Here is a 17068-nt window from a genome sequence, read left to right on the forward strand (position 1 = left end):
CTTGTTGTTGTAGCCTCGTTGTGGTTATTATTATTGCCATTGTTGATGTTGTTCGTTGTTGGATACAACAGAGAGAAATGGAGAGAGGAGGGGAAGACAGAGAGGGGGAGAGAAAGACAGACACCTGCAGACCTGCTTCACTGCCTGTGAAGCGACTCCCCTGCAGGTGGGGAGCCGGGGGCTCGAACCAGGATCCTTATGCAGGTCCTTGCGCTTTGCACCACATGTGCTTAACTCACTGCGCCACCGCCCGACCCCCTACCATGCAGTTTTTTATATGAGCAAACATTTCCTGAAAATTATCTTTAGCTATAGTATCAAATAATCTATATTTGAAGTCATGTGAGATACTAACAACTGTCAGAAAAACTTGGAAAATTTTTCTCAGCAACATATATATCTTTACAGAAATACATCATTATATTATATGTGGAAACAAAGTTAATTTTTTTGCCATGGGGTTATCACTGGGGCTGGGTGCCTACATAGTTCTACAACTCTTAGTGGATATTCTCCCCACCTCCCTCTCTCTCTCTCTCTCTCTCTCTCTCATTCACTTTCCTATTTCATTCTTGATATATTTCTTTCTTTTAATAGAGTGTAAGACAGAGTGATGTAAATTGAGAGAGAGAGAGAAAGAGAGAGAGAGAGGGGACACTTGCTGTACTGTTCTAACAACATTCATAAAACTTCTATAATCTGCGGGTAAGGACCAGAGGCCTGAACCTACATTTCCATAGAAAGTGACATGTGTATTTGGGGTGCTTCATAGCATAGGCCTTTAGCATCTGTTTAGAAGACATCAATAAAATGAAACCAAGGCAATTTGTACTCAATAAAGGATTTTTCTATCAGTCACTTTGACACTCCCAGAATATTCTTTAAATGAGGTATCTTATTTAACTGGTAAAATAGGACACCTGGATATTTTGTAACGAATGAAAAATGCAGAGAAAGAAAAATTGAGAGTTTAGGACTACAATAGATTTCTACTTTATTGGGGAATTTCTTTGATTGAGTGAAGAAAAGCATAAACAACATTTCATGCATGGTTTACTCTAGACTTTTAAGACTAGGGTAATTACACACTACATTATAATATCTGGCAGAGGTTCATTTGATCATCATATTTTTAGAATTTTAATGTGAACGAAAGATGTGAAACATTTAGTCTCTAGATTGGTATTTATACTTGTGATAACACTCAAATAATTTGGCAGCCTTCTCAGTAGTTGGAAGTTTCTACAAAATATGTCAGTTTGAATGAACAACATTACTGCTCCATATTGTGGCACATTCTTCTAAAACACAAATATTGAACTTTTACCACATGGCGTCATACAGTACTGCTGTGGTAACAAGTTTCTAACCTCTCTGAAGTCAAATTGAACCAGTACAGCGGTAGGAAAATATTAATCCCATAGTTGCCATTATATGATTGGCAAATATGATCTGTATAGAATTTAATATTAAAACAAATATTTAGAAAAAAATAAAGTTTATAGTTAATGGTATTTATATACTTTCCTCATCTTTGAGAGCTACTCTCTGCCATAATCCAGCTTTCTCCTTCTATCCTCAAAGCTGACACCATCTTCCCAGACAATACTTTCAGTATTTAGGCCTCATCAATGTGACTTCAATGCTTTACCCACTGTGTTACCTCCCTGGTTACAAGTATGTTTTTGTTGGTTTTCTATTTGTCTGCTTTGTTTTGCTTTTATTACCAGCAGGATTATCCTTGGGCTTGGTGCCTGCACTGAGTTCACTTCTCCTACAGACATTTTTTAAAATTTTTTTCTTTGTTTGTTTTTTAATTCTATTTTATTCAATAGGACGTAGAGACGTTGAGAGAGGAGAGGAAGATGAAGACTTAAATAGACAGACACTTGCACCTGCTTCACCACTGTGAAGTGTCCCTATCTGCACGTGGGGAGCAAGGGTTTTAATCTCTATGCGCCACTGTCGGGCTCGCAAATATGTTTTTATCACTAGTTCAAAAATCAAGTTATTTTAATTATGGAACATTATAAACTGAAGATTTGTTCACAGAGAAAAAAACAGTTCACTGTAAGTAAACCAAAATTACACATATGGGTTAGAAACCGTTTTGGGGGGGTCGCGCAGTGGCGCAGCAGGTCACACATGGTGCAAAGCGCAAGGACCCGCATAGGGAACCTGGTTAGAGCCCCCACATCCCCACCTGCAAGGGAGTTGCTTCACAGGTGGTGAAGCAGGTCTGCAGGTGTCTATCTTTCTCTCCCCTTCTCTGTCTTACCCTCCTCTCTCCATTTCTCTCTGTCCTACAACAACAACATCAATAATAACAATAATAATAATTCCAACAACAATAAAAAACAACAAAGGCAACAAAAGGGAAAAAAGGCAATTAAAAATTACATATATATATATACACATACATATATATATACATATGTGTATATATATATATATATATATATATATATATATATATATAATCTGCAACCCTCTCATTTCTTTAAGTTTCCAACTATTAGTGTTTTACATTAGTTATTAAAATTATGGTCTTACCTACGAGAAATCCAACCCTTACTGAAGTTGGAGCCCCTGGCTCCCCACCTGCAGAGGAGTTGCTTCACAGGTGGTGAAGCAGGTCTGCAGGTGTCTATGTTTCTCTCCCCTTCTCTGTCTTCCCCTCCTCTCTCCATTTCTCTCTGTCCTGTCCAGCAAGGAATGACACCAACAATAACAATAATGACCACAAAAAGGCTACAACAACATGGGCAAAAAAAGGGGGGGAGGCCTCTAGGAGAAGTGGATTCGTGGTGCAAGCACTGAGCCTCAACAATAACCCAGGAGGCAGAAAAAAAAGTTTTTGGTGTAGCATTTTCTTTTTTTTAATATTTCTTTAATATTTATTTATTCTCTTTTGTTGCCCTTGTTGTTTTATTGTTGTAGTTATTGATGTCGTCATTGTTGGATAGGACAGAGAGAGGAGGGGAAGACAGAGTGGGGGAGAGAAAGACAGACACCTGCATACCTGCTTCACCGCCTGTGAAGCGACTCCCCTGCAGGTGGGGAGCTGGGGGCTCGAACCAGGATCCTTCCACTGGTCCTTGTTCTTTGTACCAGGTGTGCTTAACCCTCTGAGCTACTGCCTGACTCCTGGTGTAGTATTTTCTTAAGCTTTCTTTTTTTTTTTTCTTTTTAAATGTGTTATAATGACTCTAGTTTCAGATGTCTTCACATTCAGCAGAGACTTTTTTTTTTTTATAGATAACCAGAAATCAAGAGGGAATGGTGTGACATAGAGGGAGAGAGATAGAGAGAAACCTGCAATGCTGCTTCTCCACTTGCAAAGCTTTCCCCTGCAGGTGGGGGCCAGGGGCTCGAACCTGGGTGCTTATGCACTGTGAAGTGTGCACTCAACCAGGTGCACGACCACCCGGCCTCTCAAAGATTGATTGACTTTTTAAAAGCAGTTAAGCCTTCTCATTTTGAAAATTATTTTTAAATGCAGCAAAAGTTTAATAAAGTCACAGAATTGTTTAACCAGAGACTAACTAGTTAGCCACTGCAGACAATCTTACTGATTCTGAAATATATGCAAGGAAAAATTTTATAATCACTGTTGTTAAAATTCCGGAGGCTCTGGCTGGCCGGGCGGGTCTAGCTTCACGGGCGGGTAACAGAGACGTGGAGACAACGGCTGGGCAGGGAAGCTGTATTTCTTTATTCGGGAGCAACAATTCATAAACTAAGACAAAGTAATCACCAAACAGAACTCTGCTGTCTCTTTGCGGCAGCGCAAGCGCTCTCTCTCTTACTCTGGAACTCAGGAACTCTCCGACTCAGGAACTCAAGAACTCTGTCACTCGGGGGTTCTTTTGGGGCGGGGCCAAGCAGGCCCGCCAAATTAACAGGACTCACCCAATTCTCTTGGCGGGGGGAGGGCTAGAACAAACCAATGTAAAGCATACGACAATTCCCCCTTTTCTTTTTAACTAAATGACTATAGTATCAAGGGTGTGGGGTGAACAGAAACATATATAACCAAAACCAGCATGTTGCCAAGGGAAGGCCTGAGGGGGCCATATCTGAAAAAAAAACATTTCTTGCCTCTGGGGGGCTACTTGCCTCGATGGGCAATTGCATGGGGGAGGGGAATGGCCTAGGGTCCCAAAGGCAGCTGGCTGCAACTTACTTACTATGAAACAAAACTTGTTATTAGCATATCTACTGTATGATCTAACGTTTCTAATAGAGAAGGAATTTGAGACTTTTACATATCAACAACGTCTTTTAACCTTTTGTTACACCCATTCAAGATGGAGACACACCCTAGGTGTGGGCCGGAGAGGAAACCTCAGGCATGAGAATAATTAGCATAGCCATTGTGCGATCTACCATTTCTAATAGAGAAGGTAGTGTTTTACATATCAACAAGTCTATTTAACCTTTTGTTTAGACTAACTTAGTTAAAATATATTGATTGTTAACTAATTTTTACCTTAGACTTTAAATGTAAGTTAATTTTATCTTTATGAGAATTACATTGAAAACCTTTTTCATTTAACTTTGACTAGTAAGAATTTAGCCTTAAAGCTACTGTTTACCAAACTTTAAACATACACATAAACATGGTCATTAATACACAAGGAGAGAAACCTTTGTTACGAAGACATGTCATTTTAAACACGAATTTAAATCTGTACTGTCTTAGTTGTTGGGGGGGGGGGTTTTCACCATCTGGAGGTGGCTTCCCTAGCAGCTCCACTTCTAGGAATTGCAGGTTGCGATCTCTGCACGAATCTCTGCGTACTCCAGCTTGTCTGCCTTCAGACCGGACCGGCGGCTGGAGATCTCGTGTGCCCAGTTTCGGCAGAGAGCCCGGGGGTCCGGGAGGCCCGGGATGGTTCCAGAATTCATAGAAAGAGGGCAGGCAGGCCATCTTTGTAGAAGGCGTGGGCCTAGGTGCCCAGGGGTGGCGGCCATGATAGGCCGCCGCGGCCCTGCCCCATGGCCCTGCCATGTCTGCTGCCCTGTTCGCAGTGGCCGAGCAGTGTGGAGGGATCCTGCGTCCAGTGCCCTGCGCCACGCGGTGGAGAGCCGGCTCCTGTGGGCTGGCCTCGGGCTCTTGCGTGTTGGCATAGGGCTACAGTATGTTGGCATTGGGCTCCTGGGGCTTTTGTGTGCTGGCGTAGGCCTCCTGCGGGCTGCGGGGCTGTGGGGCTGCGGGCGCAGTGCGCGGGGTTGTCTGGGCGCGGCCGGCTGGCTGGCTGTTTAACCAGGTGGAAACGGCAGCTCCGCGCCTCGCCTCCCGCCCGCTGGCTCTTCCCGCTGGCTGTTCTGAGTTCGCCCGAGCGAGTGGAAACCACAGAGTGGTCCAGTGATAAATGTTCCAGAAACAGCAAAACAGTCTCGTGATGAAAGAGCAGAGGCCTTTGGAGATCTCTTCACAAGCAGAAGAGAAGGCCATAGTGCATAGGTAGCCAAATTGTCTTTACTTATCTGAGAGATGAGCAGGTCAGGTCCACGTGGGCGCCATTTGTTGTTAAAATTTCGGAAAGGCTCTTGCCGGCCGGTCTTGCTTCACGGTGGTGAACAGAGACGCGGAGACAACGGCTGGGCAGGGAAGCTGTATTTCTTTATTCAGGAACAACGGTTCACAAACTAAGACAAACTAATCACCAAACAGAACTCGGCTGTCTCTTTGTGGCGGCACAAGCACTCTTTCTTTTACTCTGGAACTCAGGAACCCTCTCTTACTCTGTAACCCTGAAACTCTCGAACTCAGGAAGTCAGGAACTCTCAAACTCAGGAACTCCCCAACTCTTCAACTCTGGCTTATTTTTTATCATTATTCTTTTGCCTCCATGGTTATCGCAGGGGCTCAGTGCCTGCACTAGGAATCCACTGCTCCTGGAGGTCATTTCTCCCTATTGTTCATTTTGCAGGGCAGATGTATTGAGAGAGGTGGGGAAAAGAAAGAAAGATAGACATCTGCAGAACTGCTTCACCATTTATGAGGCGACCCTCATGCAGGTGGGGAGTCCAGGTCTTGAACCAGCATCCTGGATGGTTCCTTGCACTTTCGTACCATGTGCACTTAACCTGGTGTGCCACCACTAGGCCACTTATAATTACTTTTTAAATGGTACAATAAAAGAAAGATTCTTATGCAAGAAATGTGTGAATGAAGTGAATGAGGACAGGTAGCATGCATATTGAATCACCCTGGATATCTATTCCACATAAACTCTGTTGGGAAAGTGTGCAGATGTGGTTGAACACTGGCAGGGCCCACAAGCCACTATATTTCCATGCAAGTATTATTCACAGATCTCCACCACATTATCCCCTCAGGGTGTTGCTAATTCAGTTAAAACCATTGCAACAGTTGCTAAGGATGTTTCCACCTTCCCAAAATCTCTTTTTCCTCTCTCCACCCTCTTTCCTAGCCAATCCCATCCTGACTTGGCACTTCCGGAATCTTCCCATAAAAGCCTCTCCTATTTCCATTTTCACTCTCTTCTCTCTTTTTCTCTTCCAACCCAACCTGGAGAAGGACTGGTGGGAATAGTGGGACACAGCCATTTTGCTAGCTCCAGGTCACCTAAACCGCTGTGCTCTCACCTATTTCTGGGGCATCTTGTGAATAAAGATTTGTATTCCTGCTCCACCATGAATTTCTGGTCTCTTCTCTCTCCCCTGAGATGCAACTTGACAAAACTCCACTCCACATGACACAGAAAAGTCATCAAATTATACAGTGTACATTACCAGAAAATATCTCTAATAAACATCAGTCTCTAATAATTCCCTTGAGGTCATATCTTTGCAAAATATAAATCTGGAAATAAAGTACAACTTCAGTCTAATGGAGTGACAATTGAAATATTCATCAATGAAATGATGAGAATGACTTAGAATAGAAACCAACAAGATTAGCATTTCACTGTTACCTGAAAGAAAAGAAAAAAACATTCTTTATATTTCTGTAGAATAAAGTTTAAAGAGATTAGGAGAGTATTGCAGGAAAAACACTACTTTTTGTTTTGATAAGAAACAAAACATACTATGAATTGAGCATGCAATCTTAATTGCAACAGACAGCCTGAATGACAACTCCGACAATTCCTATGCTCTGTATCCTTTCTCTGATTCCCAAGAGTTCCTGGTTTCCCTGGCAACCATTCCTAAATAGCAATGCCTAAGAGGATATAAATCTTCCTTTTTACCAGACTGTGGTTTATCCAAGTTAGCAGTGTCATTGACTCTGTGGCCCACGTTTTAAGAAATATAAATAAATGACAATATCACTAGATAATTTGCAATTAGGGGCTACTTATTGAGAAAGAAACATCCCTAGTCTGCATCAGGATGTATCCCTGAAGTGATCCTGAGTTCCATGACTTTACCACCATCAAAAGCAACAATTCCTTGACAGGCTTAGAGTCTCACAATGCTATCCCAGTGAAGTTGGTCTGGGCAAAGGAAGAACTTAAAAACCTGCAGGGAAGAGATTGCTGGGGTGGTGATTTGGTTCTGGGTTAGATTCCTAATTTAGTACTTCTTGACACTTAACACATCTAGAGCATAGTTTAAAAGAAATGTCTCTTAAAACGTCATTTTCATACATCAAATTCACTCACCGTTCCGACTCTCCTCATCAATAGCAATGATGGTAGCTGGTGGCCCTCCTCTAGCTAGTTTGCAGTCTAAAGAGAGAAAGAAACCAAAGGTGAGAAGGGAGAACCACAGCAGCCTCACCAGAAGACAAAGTGATGGAAATGCATTTTGATGTTGAAAAGTGACTATTTTCCAGTGAGACTGATATGTGTGATAAGAGTGATTACTTGGAAGAACTTTTTATTTTTTTTTTGCCTTCAGGGTTATTGATGGGGTTTGGTGCCTGCATCATGAATCCACTGACCTTGGAGGCATATATATATTAAACTTTTGTTGCCCTTGCTTTAATCGCTGCTGTGGTGATTTTTATTCTTGTCATTGTCCTTGGATAAGACAGAGAGAAATGGAGAGAGGAGGGGAAGACAGAGAGAGGGAGAGAAAGATAGACACCTGTAGACATGCTTCACTGCTTGTGAAGCGACCCTCCTGCAGGTGAGGAGGGGGAGGGGGCTCGAACCAGGATCCTAATATCAGTCCTTGCACTTCATGCCATGTGAGCTTAACCCGCTGAGCTACCTCCCCACCCGCAGATTTTTTTTTTTTGATGAAATATAATCTCCAGTGAAATAAGCCTGAGGAGAGGGAGGACTAGAGGATGATGTCACTCAGAGATGGGATCTCAAAATCAAAAAGCACTTGGTGGAGAAGAGGGACTCTCAAGGGAGGTCAGGGAGATAGGTCCTTCTTCGGGAAGAACAAATGAAGGCAAAATGCACATATGACATGCAGATAATGGACCCTTGTGACAACAACATTGCTGGAAATTAACATTTTCAAAATAAAAGAGACAAGAATTGGTTGCTGGGGGTGGGAGGAGAACATAGATTCTTAACCACATAATAACACCATGGATATGAACAACACAAAAACTCTTGAAAAATCTTACTGCACAAACACCAGCAGTGAGACCACTGGAGTACAGAAGTCCTTCAGGACAGAGACAATGGGATGGTAATTTAACCCAAAGAAATAACATAAAGGAATGATTAGCAAGGATAAATTGTAATTAAAGCTTTGCAACAGAAACAAACATATTTGGGCCTTAATTGTGATAAAGAGTCTAATTAAAGAGAGTGAATAGAATTTTAATCATGTTCTAAAGAAAATTAAAACAAAGACAGACAAGCTATGCCCATGAGCTTTGCTTTTTTGTTTGTTTGTTTTGTTATTTTTGTCATCTTACCCTCATATTGCCAGTCTGGAGTCAAAAGTATAGAGTCATCAGTGGAAGCAGATAAGAAAAAAAAATGAAAGAAAGGAAGAAAGAATATATGTATATGTTTAGCAAAGATTGAAAGTATAAAGCACATTATACAGTAATATCATTCAATGCTTTATGAAAAATGAAATATAGCAAAGCTTCACATTACATATATATAGCTTATATTCATGTGCATATATATTTAAATCATATTCTATAACTCTAATATGCCACCATCGAATCTTAAAACTGTATTTTGAAAGTACAGGATAATAATATAAATGTATATGATTACTATGAAAAGGCAATTTCAAATTATTTATACACAGTCGATTAATCCTATGGTAAACAAATCTTACAGACAGTGCCTGTCAGTCAGGAGTTCTAACTATTCTTCTTTTACATTAGCTTATGTATTAATAAGAAAGAAGAGAAAAAGGGAAACAGGCCACCACTCTGGCTTATTTGTTGCCAGAAACTGAACTGAGGACCTCACACTTGAAGGTCCAACACTTTCTCCATTCCATCACCTCCTGAGGCACTAATTCATTATTTCAAATATTGCTAATGGCCTTCCATCTATCATGTGATAATACACATATAAATTGTATCATGAGCTGTTAATATTCCTGATAATTAAAATATGAAGTCTTTTTCTGCAAGATGTCAGGCACTACCAAAAAAATAAAAGGCTGTTTTCATAGACACAGAGTATGTGATAGGGCAGTGCTGCACGCTTGAAAGTTTGCAGAAACTTTTGAATTGCTCAAAGCCATTCAGTATGTGCTACTTGCAAGGTATTTCAATGGTTTTTTTAACTTTATTTTATTTTTTAATTAATTAATTTATTTAAGAAAGGAGACATTAACAAAATCATAGGATGGGGTGGGGGGTTTACAACTCCACACAATTTCCACCACCAGATCTCCATATCCCATCCCCTCCCCTGATAGCTTTCCTATTCTCTCTCCCTCTGGGAGCATGGACCCAGGGTCATTGTGTGTTGCAGAAGGTGGGAGGTCTGGCTTCTGTAATTGCTTCCCCGCTGACATGGATGTTGACTGCTCAGTCCATACTCCCAGTCTGCCTCTCTCTTTCCCTAGAAGGGTGGGTTACTGGGGAAGCGGAGTTCCAGGACATATTGGTGGGGTCTTCAGTTCAGGGAAGCCTGGCTGGCATCCTGATGGCATCTGGAACCTGGTGGCTGAAAAGAGAGTTAACATACAAAGCCAAACAAACTGTTGAAGAACCATGGACCCAAAGGTTGGAATAGTGGAGATGAAGTCCCAAAACGAAGACCAGGTTCCAAGAGAGAGAGCATATGTTCACAGGTATCCATAAACTAGGGCAAATATATACCTGAAAGCAGTAGTACATTAGAGTTTGCAGTGAGTAACCCCCAGCACTTCAACTCCACTATTCCAACCTTTAGGTCCATGATTCTTCAACAATTTATTTGGCTTTATATGTTAACTTTATTTATTTATTATTGGATAGAGACACAGATAAATTGAGGGGAAGAGGAGGTAGAGATGGAGAGAGACAGAGAGACACCTGCAGCCCTGCTTCACTACTCATGAAGCTTTCCACCCTGCAGTTGAGGACCAGGAGCTTGAACCTGGGACCTTGCACACTGTACTGTGTGTGTTTAACTAGGTGAGCTGCGTGCTGGCCCCTGGTATTTCAAAGTTTACAATCATTGAAAACCTGCTACTTCTTATGCTCACCAGCATGTATAAGGCCTTTGAACACGTAAAATCTCAGACATCTATAATATTTGTCCCTTCATCTTTGTAATGATTCTAGTAGTTTTAAGAAACAGCATTTTAAAATTTAAACTACCCTGGGCAGAAGAGCCCACCAATGTGTCCTGGAGCCCTGCTTCCCCAGAGCCCTGCCCAACTAGAGAAAGAGAGAGGCAGGCTGGGAGTATGGATCTACCTGTTAACATCCATGTTCAGCGGGGAAGCAATTACAGAAGCCAGACCTTCCACCTTCTGCATCCCACAATGACCTTGGGTCCATACTCCCAGAGGGATAAAGAATAGGAAAGCTATCAGGGGAGGGGATAGGATACCCCTTTTATCCTATGGTTTTTGCCAGTGTTTCCTTTTTATAAATAGAAATAAAAAATAATAATTTTAAAAAATCTAAACTACCTCACTTGTTACATTCCTTTCTCTTTGTCATCATCTTCTTCTCTTCCTTCTCCTTCTCCTCCTCCTTCTTCTATTGAATTAATTAATTAATCTATTTTTACTAGAGGACTGCTCAGCTCTAGCTTATGGTGGTGCAGGAGATTGAACCTGGAACTTTGGAGCCTCAGGCATGAAAGTCTCTTTGCATCATCATTATGCTGTCTACCCCCTACCCTCTCTCCTTCTTAAACTCCCTGGCAGAGCATATTTCCTTACTCTACCACTTCTCCTCCAGCAGTGTTGTTTTTCTTATTCTGATCAGTCAGAAAACTTTGTTGCCTCTCCTCTGTCATTCATTTACTCACTCTCCAAGAGCTATTTTCATGCACCTACATCAGAGATAAAAATAATAGAACATCTGTACATAAAACCCTTTACCTGATTTCTTTGGAGTAAAGAGACCTTTCTTAAGATGTTGTTTAAAATGGTTCATGTTCCAATTCAGATATGCCTTGCTTGGAAGTAAACCTGATAATCTTTATTCATGTTGTACCCTTACTCTGGCTGCGATGTCATTTGTATTTTTTTCCTCTTTCTGTCTGAAAAAAAAAAAAAACTCCATTTCTCTTATTAGAACTGGAGGTTTTATCTGTGCTATCAAAAAATGCTATATCGGTTGGAGCTCTGGCTCCCCACCTGCAGGGGAGTTGCTTCACAGGCTGTGAAACAGGTCTGCAGGTGTCTATCTTTCTCTCCCCATTTCTGTCTTCCCCTCCTCTGTCCATTTCTCTTTCCTCTATCCAACAATGAGGACAACAAGAATAACTACAACAATAAAACAACAAGGGCAACAAAAGTAAATAAATATTTTAAAAAATTACTATAACCCTGGCCAGAATTAATATTCCACCTTCTCTGCCTCATGATATTATTTTATACACTTTTTTGTTACACATTAAATAATTATTCATTCAGCCAGTTAAATTAATAGCGAAACTATGATTTGCTAAAAATGAAAAAAAAATTCAATTTTTTTTCTCCAAGGGTCTTATGCAGAAAAGTTAGAGGCCAAAGAACAGAGACCTACAAATAATCATACAGGCATAGTCCCACAAAGTAAATATATAGCTGATCCTTTAATAAATTCATTAACAGCATAAATAACTAAAAGAAAGACTATCTGTGGGGAAAATAAAGATACATATGACAGAATGTATGAGGAACACACGAAAACCTGCCCACTTCTTACAAGAAGCATTTCTTAGATTACCAAATAGTTCTTCCATCTGAAATTTAGGGACGAGTTATTTTTTATCACTGGCTAAGACTATCATAGCCGCAGAGAGCAGGATAAAACAATGTGTATTTGTGTTTGAATATTGCTAACAGTCAATATACACTTCAGGACACTCAGGATAAAGAAAAAAGAAAGGAGAATCTGGAGGTCCATCTTTTAACACTTTCCATGGTTAAATTTATGGATCAGTTTTTCTCTTTACAGATAAATCAAGTGTGATTCCCCGTATCCCAGTCCTAATTCCCCTCCTCTATACTCTCATAAAAGCTCATGTTTTAATCGTCAGAAAGCAGATTCATGTCAGCTATGTCATTTGTGGAAATGCCCTGGCTTTCTTCCTCTCCTTGACTTCTGTTTCTCTTTAAGAAACCCAAGAAAGCATCACTTCTAGAAAAATATTTCAGGGGCCAGGGGGTGGTGCACCTATTTAAGTGAACATGGTACAATGCACAGGGACCTAGGATCAAGCCCCTGGTCCCCTCCTGCAGGGGGAAAGCTTCATGAGTGGTGAAGCAGGGCTGCAGGTGTCTCTCTGTCTGGATATCTCTAGCCGATAAATAAAGATAATCCAAAATTAAAACATATATTTCTTGGGTCATTCTAGACTAAATATGTATTTTTCTGTCTTCTGCCTTTCTTGTGTTAACGTAAACAGTGCAGTCCATTGGCTACGTTAACTAAGTGTGAAAATTATATATGACAGTATATTTTCTGTAAGAGCTTTTTAGAATGTCTCTGTCACAGATATTCTAACCAAAAAAATAAATGCTCCTGAAAGATGTTCGTTACATTCTTCTTAACCTAAATTCTTCACAGCTACAATAGTCCATTGAACATTCTTCCAAGAGAGCTCCCTAGACATCAGATCTCACTTAAGTGATCACTAACTCGCAGTTTAGGTGACTTCTACCAACACATATTTTTACAGTAGTTTCAGAATAGCTCACTATGAAACTTTAAGTCTAGCACATTACATATACAGGATCAAACCAAAAACAAATTTTTTAAATGTGTAAAACCCTATAATACCGATGAAGATAGACTAGTCAGACACATAAAAATAGCCTACAAATAACATGTTCACAACACACAGTTTGTTTTGCATATCATGCATTTGTGACAGTATATTTAATTAGTTAAGAAATCCTCAAAAATATTTTTTTAAATGTGTATGTTCAGAATTGTCCTCGGAAGTAATTTTGGATGCAATAGTTGGAGCTATATTATGTATGCAAAGTACTCAAATGGAGATCAAAGTGAGACTAGAAAGTAATTTGGAAGTTGGTTGATCCTGTTCTCTATGGTCCATGGATAATCTGTCTGCCACAGGAAGGACAGGTTAGCTGACGATGCCTGCACCTTAAAAATGGACTCCTTTAATCTATTTAATTTCACCCTTGACTGTCCTAGTTTAATCATAAATTTATTGTTTTTTCATGCCTCAAATTTCTATGTCTCAAGCCTCCCCCCAATTCTCATAGCTAATTTGTACAGAATATAGACTGTGAATACAAACACCTGAATTCTCAGTGAGATTTATTTCTGTGAATTTGTCATCTTGCCAAAATTTTGTTGTATATATTTTTAAAAAAACTTACAAAGCAGAATAAATCTGAAGCTTAAAATGAAGTGTTATGAAGGATATATATATGAGAGAAGAGAGAGACTGATTTTTTTAATTTATTTAAGAAAGGAGACATTAACAAAAGCATAGACTAAGAGGGGTACCATTCGGCACAATCCCACCACCCAATCTCCACATCCCACCCCCTCCCCTGATTAGCCTTCCCATTCTCTATCTCTCTGGGAATATGGATCCAGAATTGTTGTGGGTTGCAGAAGGTGGAAGGTCTGGCTTCTGTAATTCCATCTACACCATGCCTCGGCCTCGCGTGAGCTTAATGTGCAGCTTGACGATACGAGAATCCGGCATGGAGCCCAGCCAGTCTATCTTGGCGTTACTCTCAATCGCACCCTGTCATTTCACAAACATTTCATAAAAACTGCAGCAAAGGTGGGCGCGACGAATCACATCATTGCAAGACTGGCCAGCTCCTCATGGGGCGTGAGCGCTTCCACACTACGATCATCCTCTCTGGCATTATGCTATTCCACTGCAGAATACTGTGCCCCAGGATGGTTCCGTAGCCCCCATGTCCACTTGGTCGATTCCAAATTATATTCCTCCATGAGGATCGTTTCTGGAACCATCCGTTCAACCCCGGTTCCATGGCTGCCAGTTCTTAGCCGCATCGTCGGGATGTGGCATCATCTAAGTTCATTTCCCACGTCTACGCTCGACTGTACCTGCCAATATACGCGGATATCTTCGCCCACCCTGTCCAACACTTGACATCTCCTCACCCAATCTGGTCCCCTATGCCTACACTGAACTTCTCTGTTCCAGACTCTTGGAAACAGAGTTGGCAGTCAGCTGAGGTAAAGAACAAACACCTCATCACAGACCCCTGCAAGCGTCAACCCGGCTTTGACCTAGCACGTTATGATCGGGCCCTCCTCAATCGCTATCGAACAGGCCATAGCCGGTGCACCGCTATGTTCCATCGCTGGGGAGCCAGAGACGACCCGAACTGCCCCTGCGGCTACAGACAGACTATGACCCACATAGTCAACGACTGCCACCTCTCCAGATTCAAAGGAGGTCTCGAAACTTTACATCAGGCTCAACTTGACGCTGTTGACTGGCTATGGAAGAAGGGCAAACGCTAGAAGAAGAATGCTTTTCTCATATAAGAAAATATTTCTCAGAGGTCACACAAAAGTAGTGCTCTGTCTAACTTTCATCATAACAGCATAATAACAATCATCCTCTGGGATTCTAAAAGTGGTGCAGTTTCTCTTTTTCTGAAGTTTGCTTCTGTATACAGCCTCTCACTCCTTCTCATAGGTGGGTACATGGACACCTGTATACACATGCACACATACACATAGTTTTGCTACATATCCAAAGAAATCCAGGTTCAAGATTTCATTTTCAGTTATCTTGTCACACACAGCAGCACAGATAAGGTTTATGCTTTAGTGTAGATCTTTTAGTGTAATAGGAGATACATGATACACACAGTAGAACGATATTAATACAAGAACTTCTTGTTTTACATGCCGATTCACTCATCCAGACGAAAAGGAATTTTACCTTGAAACATGCACTATTATTTACTATACAATAAGTTCTATAGCTTAAAGCTAAATTCAACAAGGTGGGAGTGTGGCCTTGGCAGGAGAAAAACAATATAAACTGTATAAAAGAGACAGAAAGTAATAATTCTCGATAAAAAAATAGAATACGGTATTCATGAATACCTGAAAACTAGTAGTCTTAGTTATTGTTATTTTTAATATTTATTGTGGAGGTTGCAAGATAGATACATTTATCAAGAAAGTGTCATACTTACTTGTATTATATTAATGAAGGCATTTCAACAAGATGGACTAGCAATGTCCTCTGGCATCATGAATGAGAAATGGTCCACCCCACTCATTTCATAAGGCCCATTTACTATAGATATTGTTGGTCCTCTAGTCAACAATTTTTTAAAGGGCTTTTGAAGATATTTTTTTATTTATTCACCTTCACACTCATGAAGCTTTCCTCTGGGGACTTGAACCTGGGTCCTTGCCCACTATAATGTGTGTGCTTAACCAGGTGTGCCACTGCCTGGCCCCTAATCACCACTTTTTCAAAATTAATAATTATTCTATTTTAACTGGTCTATGAACAACCATTAATTTTGTACCTGGATGGAGTTGTGAGAAATCCACTTTATTCTTTACTACTGGATATGTTACAAACATATAGATGAATACATTGTAGAAGTTTGATCAGCAGATTGATCAAATATTTCATTCAAGTGAATAGCAAAGTGCTTCTTTATTTCATAATTTCAAGTAAGTGCATTATTCTAAGATCAGTTATAGGAGTTGTATTAAATTACTTGATTATTTCAGTGTTGCAGTGTGTATATTTGAAGAAGTTGACACTTCTTCTAGAATTTCCATTATTAGTATATGTATAAGTCATATAAATTGCATTTTTGTTTGACATTTAAAAACACACTACACACTGCATGTACAGAGAGACATCACTCTTGAGAATTTCTACTTTATTGGGAATTTTATTAGTGCACCCCCATATTAGTTTACTTCAATAAATTATTTACTTGTTATTAAGTCACGAGTCTTTTATCACATAAGCTATGGTAATATTTTTATCATTGGGATTCAAAATTTTTTAAATATCAGTCAATATATATTATAGAGCTTAAAATCAATATTACTAAAGGGAAAGTGAGTATTTATGCTCCAGGATAAAAAATAAAATGTCACTAATGTATCATAAATCTTTATAACAGTATTACACTACATGGTCTCTGTAACTTGATTATTTCTCTGAAACGTGCCCTTTTAAAGTTTTAATATTTATTTATTAATCTTTTTGGTTATTTGTTTTTATAGCTACCAGAGTTATTGCTGGACTCTGTCTGCGGAAGGAATCCACTTCGTCTGGTGCCATTTTTTCCTTTCTTTTCCCCCCTTCCTTTCTACTTAGACAGGATAAATAAAAATTGAGAGGAGAAGGAAAGAAAAAAAAAGGGAGAAAGAGACATGCTTAACCAGGTGTGCCGCCATCCCGCCATGGAACACATCTTTTGACTTTAATCTATACAAACGTACGTGTCTTTCTGGACCTGCACCGTTAACTTGACCGCATTCATTTCACCTATTCAATTATTCGTG

The 17068-nt window shown here is 40.1% G+C and overlaps 1 protein-coding gene across 2 annotated transcripts in view; it reads right to left on the reverse strand.

Annotated features, from left to right (window-relative positions):
• LOC132538024 (protocadherin-15-like) overlaps positions 1-17068 on the reverse strand; it is a 406474-nt gene that overhangs the window by 111394 nt on the left and 278012 nt on the right. Inside the window, exons 3-4 of one of the 2 annotated variants that reach the window (XM_060189168.1) lie at positions 8858-8872; positions 7638-7703 (exon numbers count right to left, since the gene is read on the reverse strand). In XM_060189168.1, coding sequence (XP_060045151.1) covers positions 7638-7703; positions 8858-8872 — 81 coding nt within the window. The remainder of the gene's footprint in view (positions 1-7637; positions 7704-8857; positions 8873-17068) is intronic. The other variant, XM_060189227.1, reaches the window with a different exon arrangement.

This window comes from Erinaceus europaeus, chromosome 1, assembly GCF_950295315.1.
Source record: "Erinaceus europaeus chromosome 1, mEriEur2.1, whole genome shotgun sequence".
NCBI classification, from domain to species: Eukaryota; Metazoa; Chordata; class Mammalia; order Eulipotyphla; family Erinaceidae; genus Erinaceus; species Erinaceus europaeus.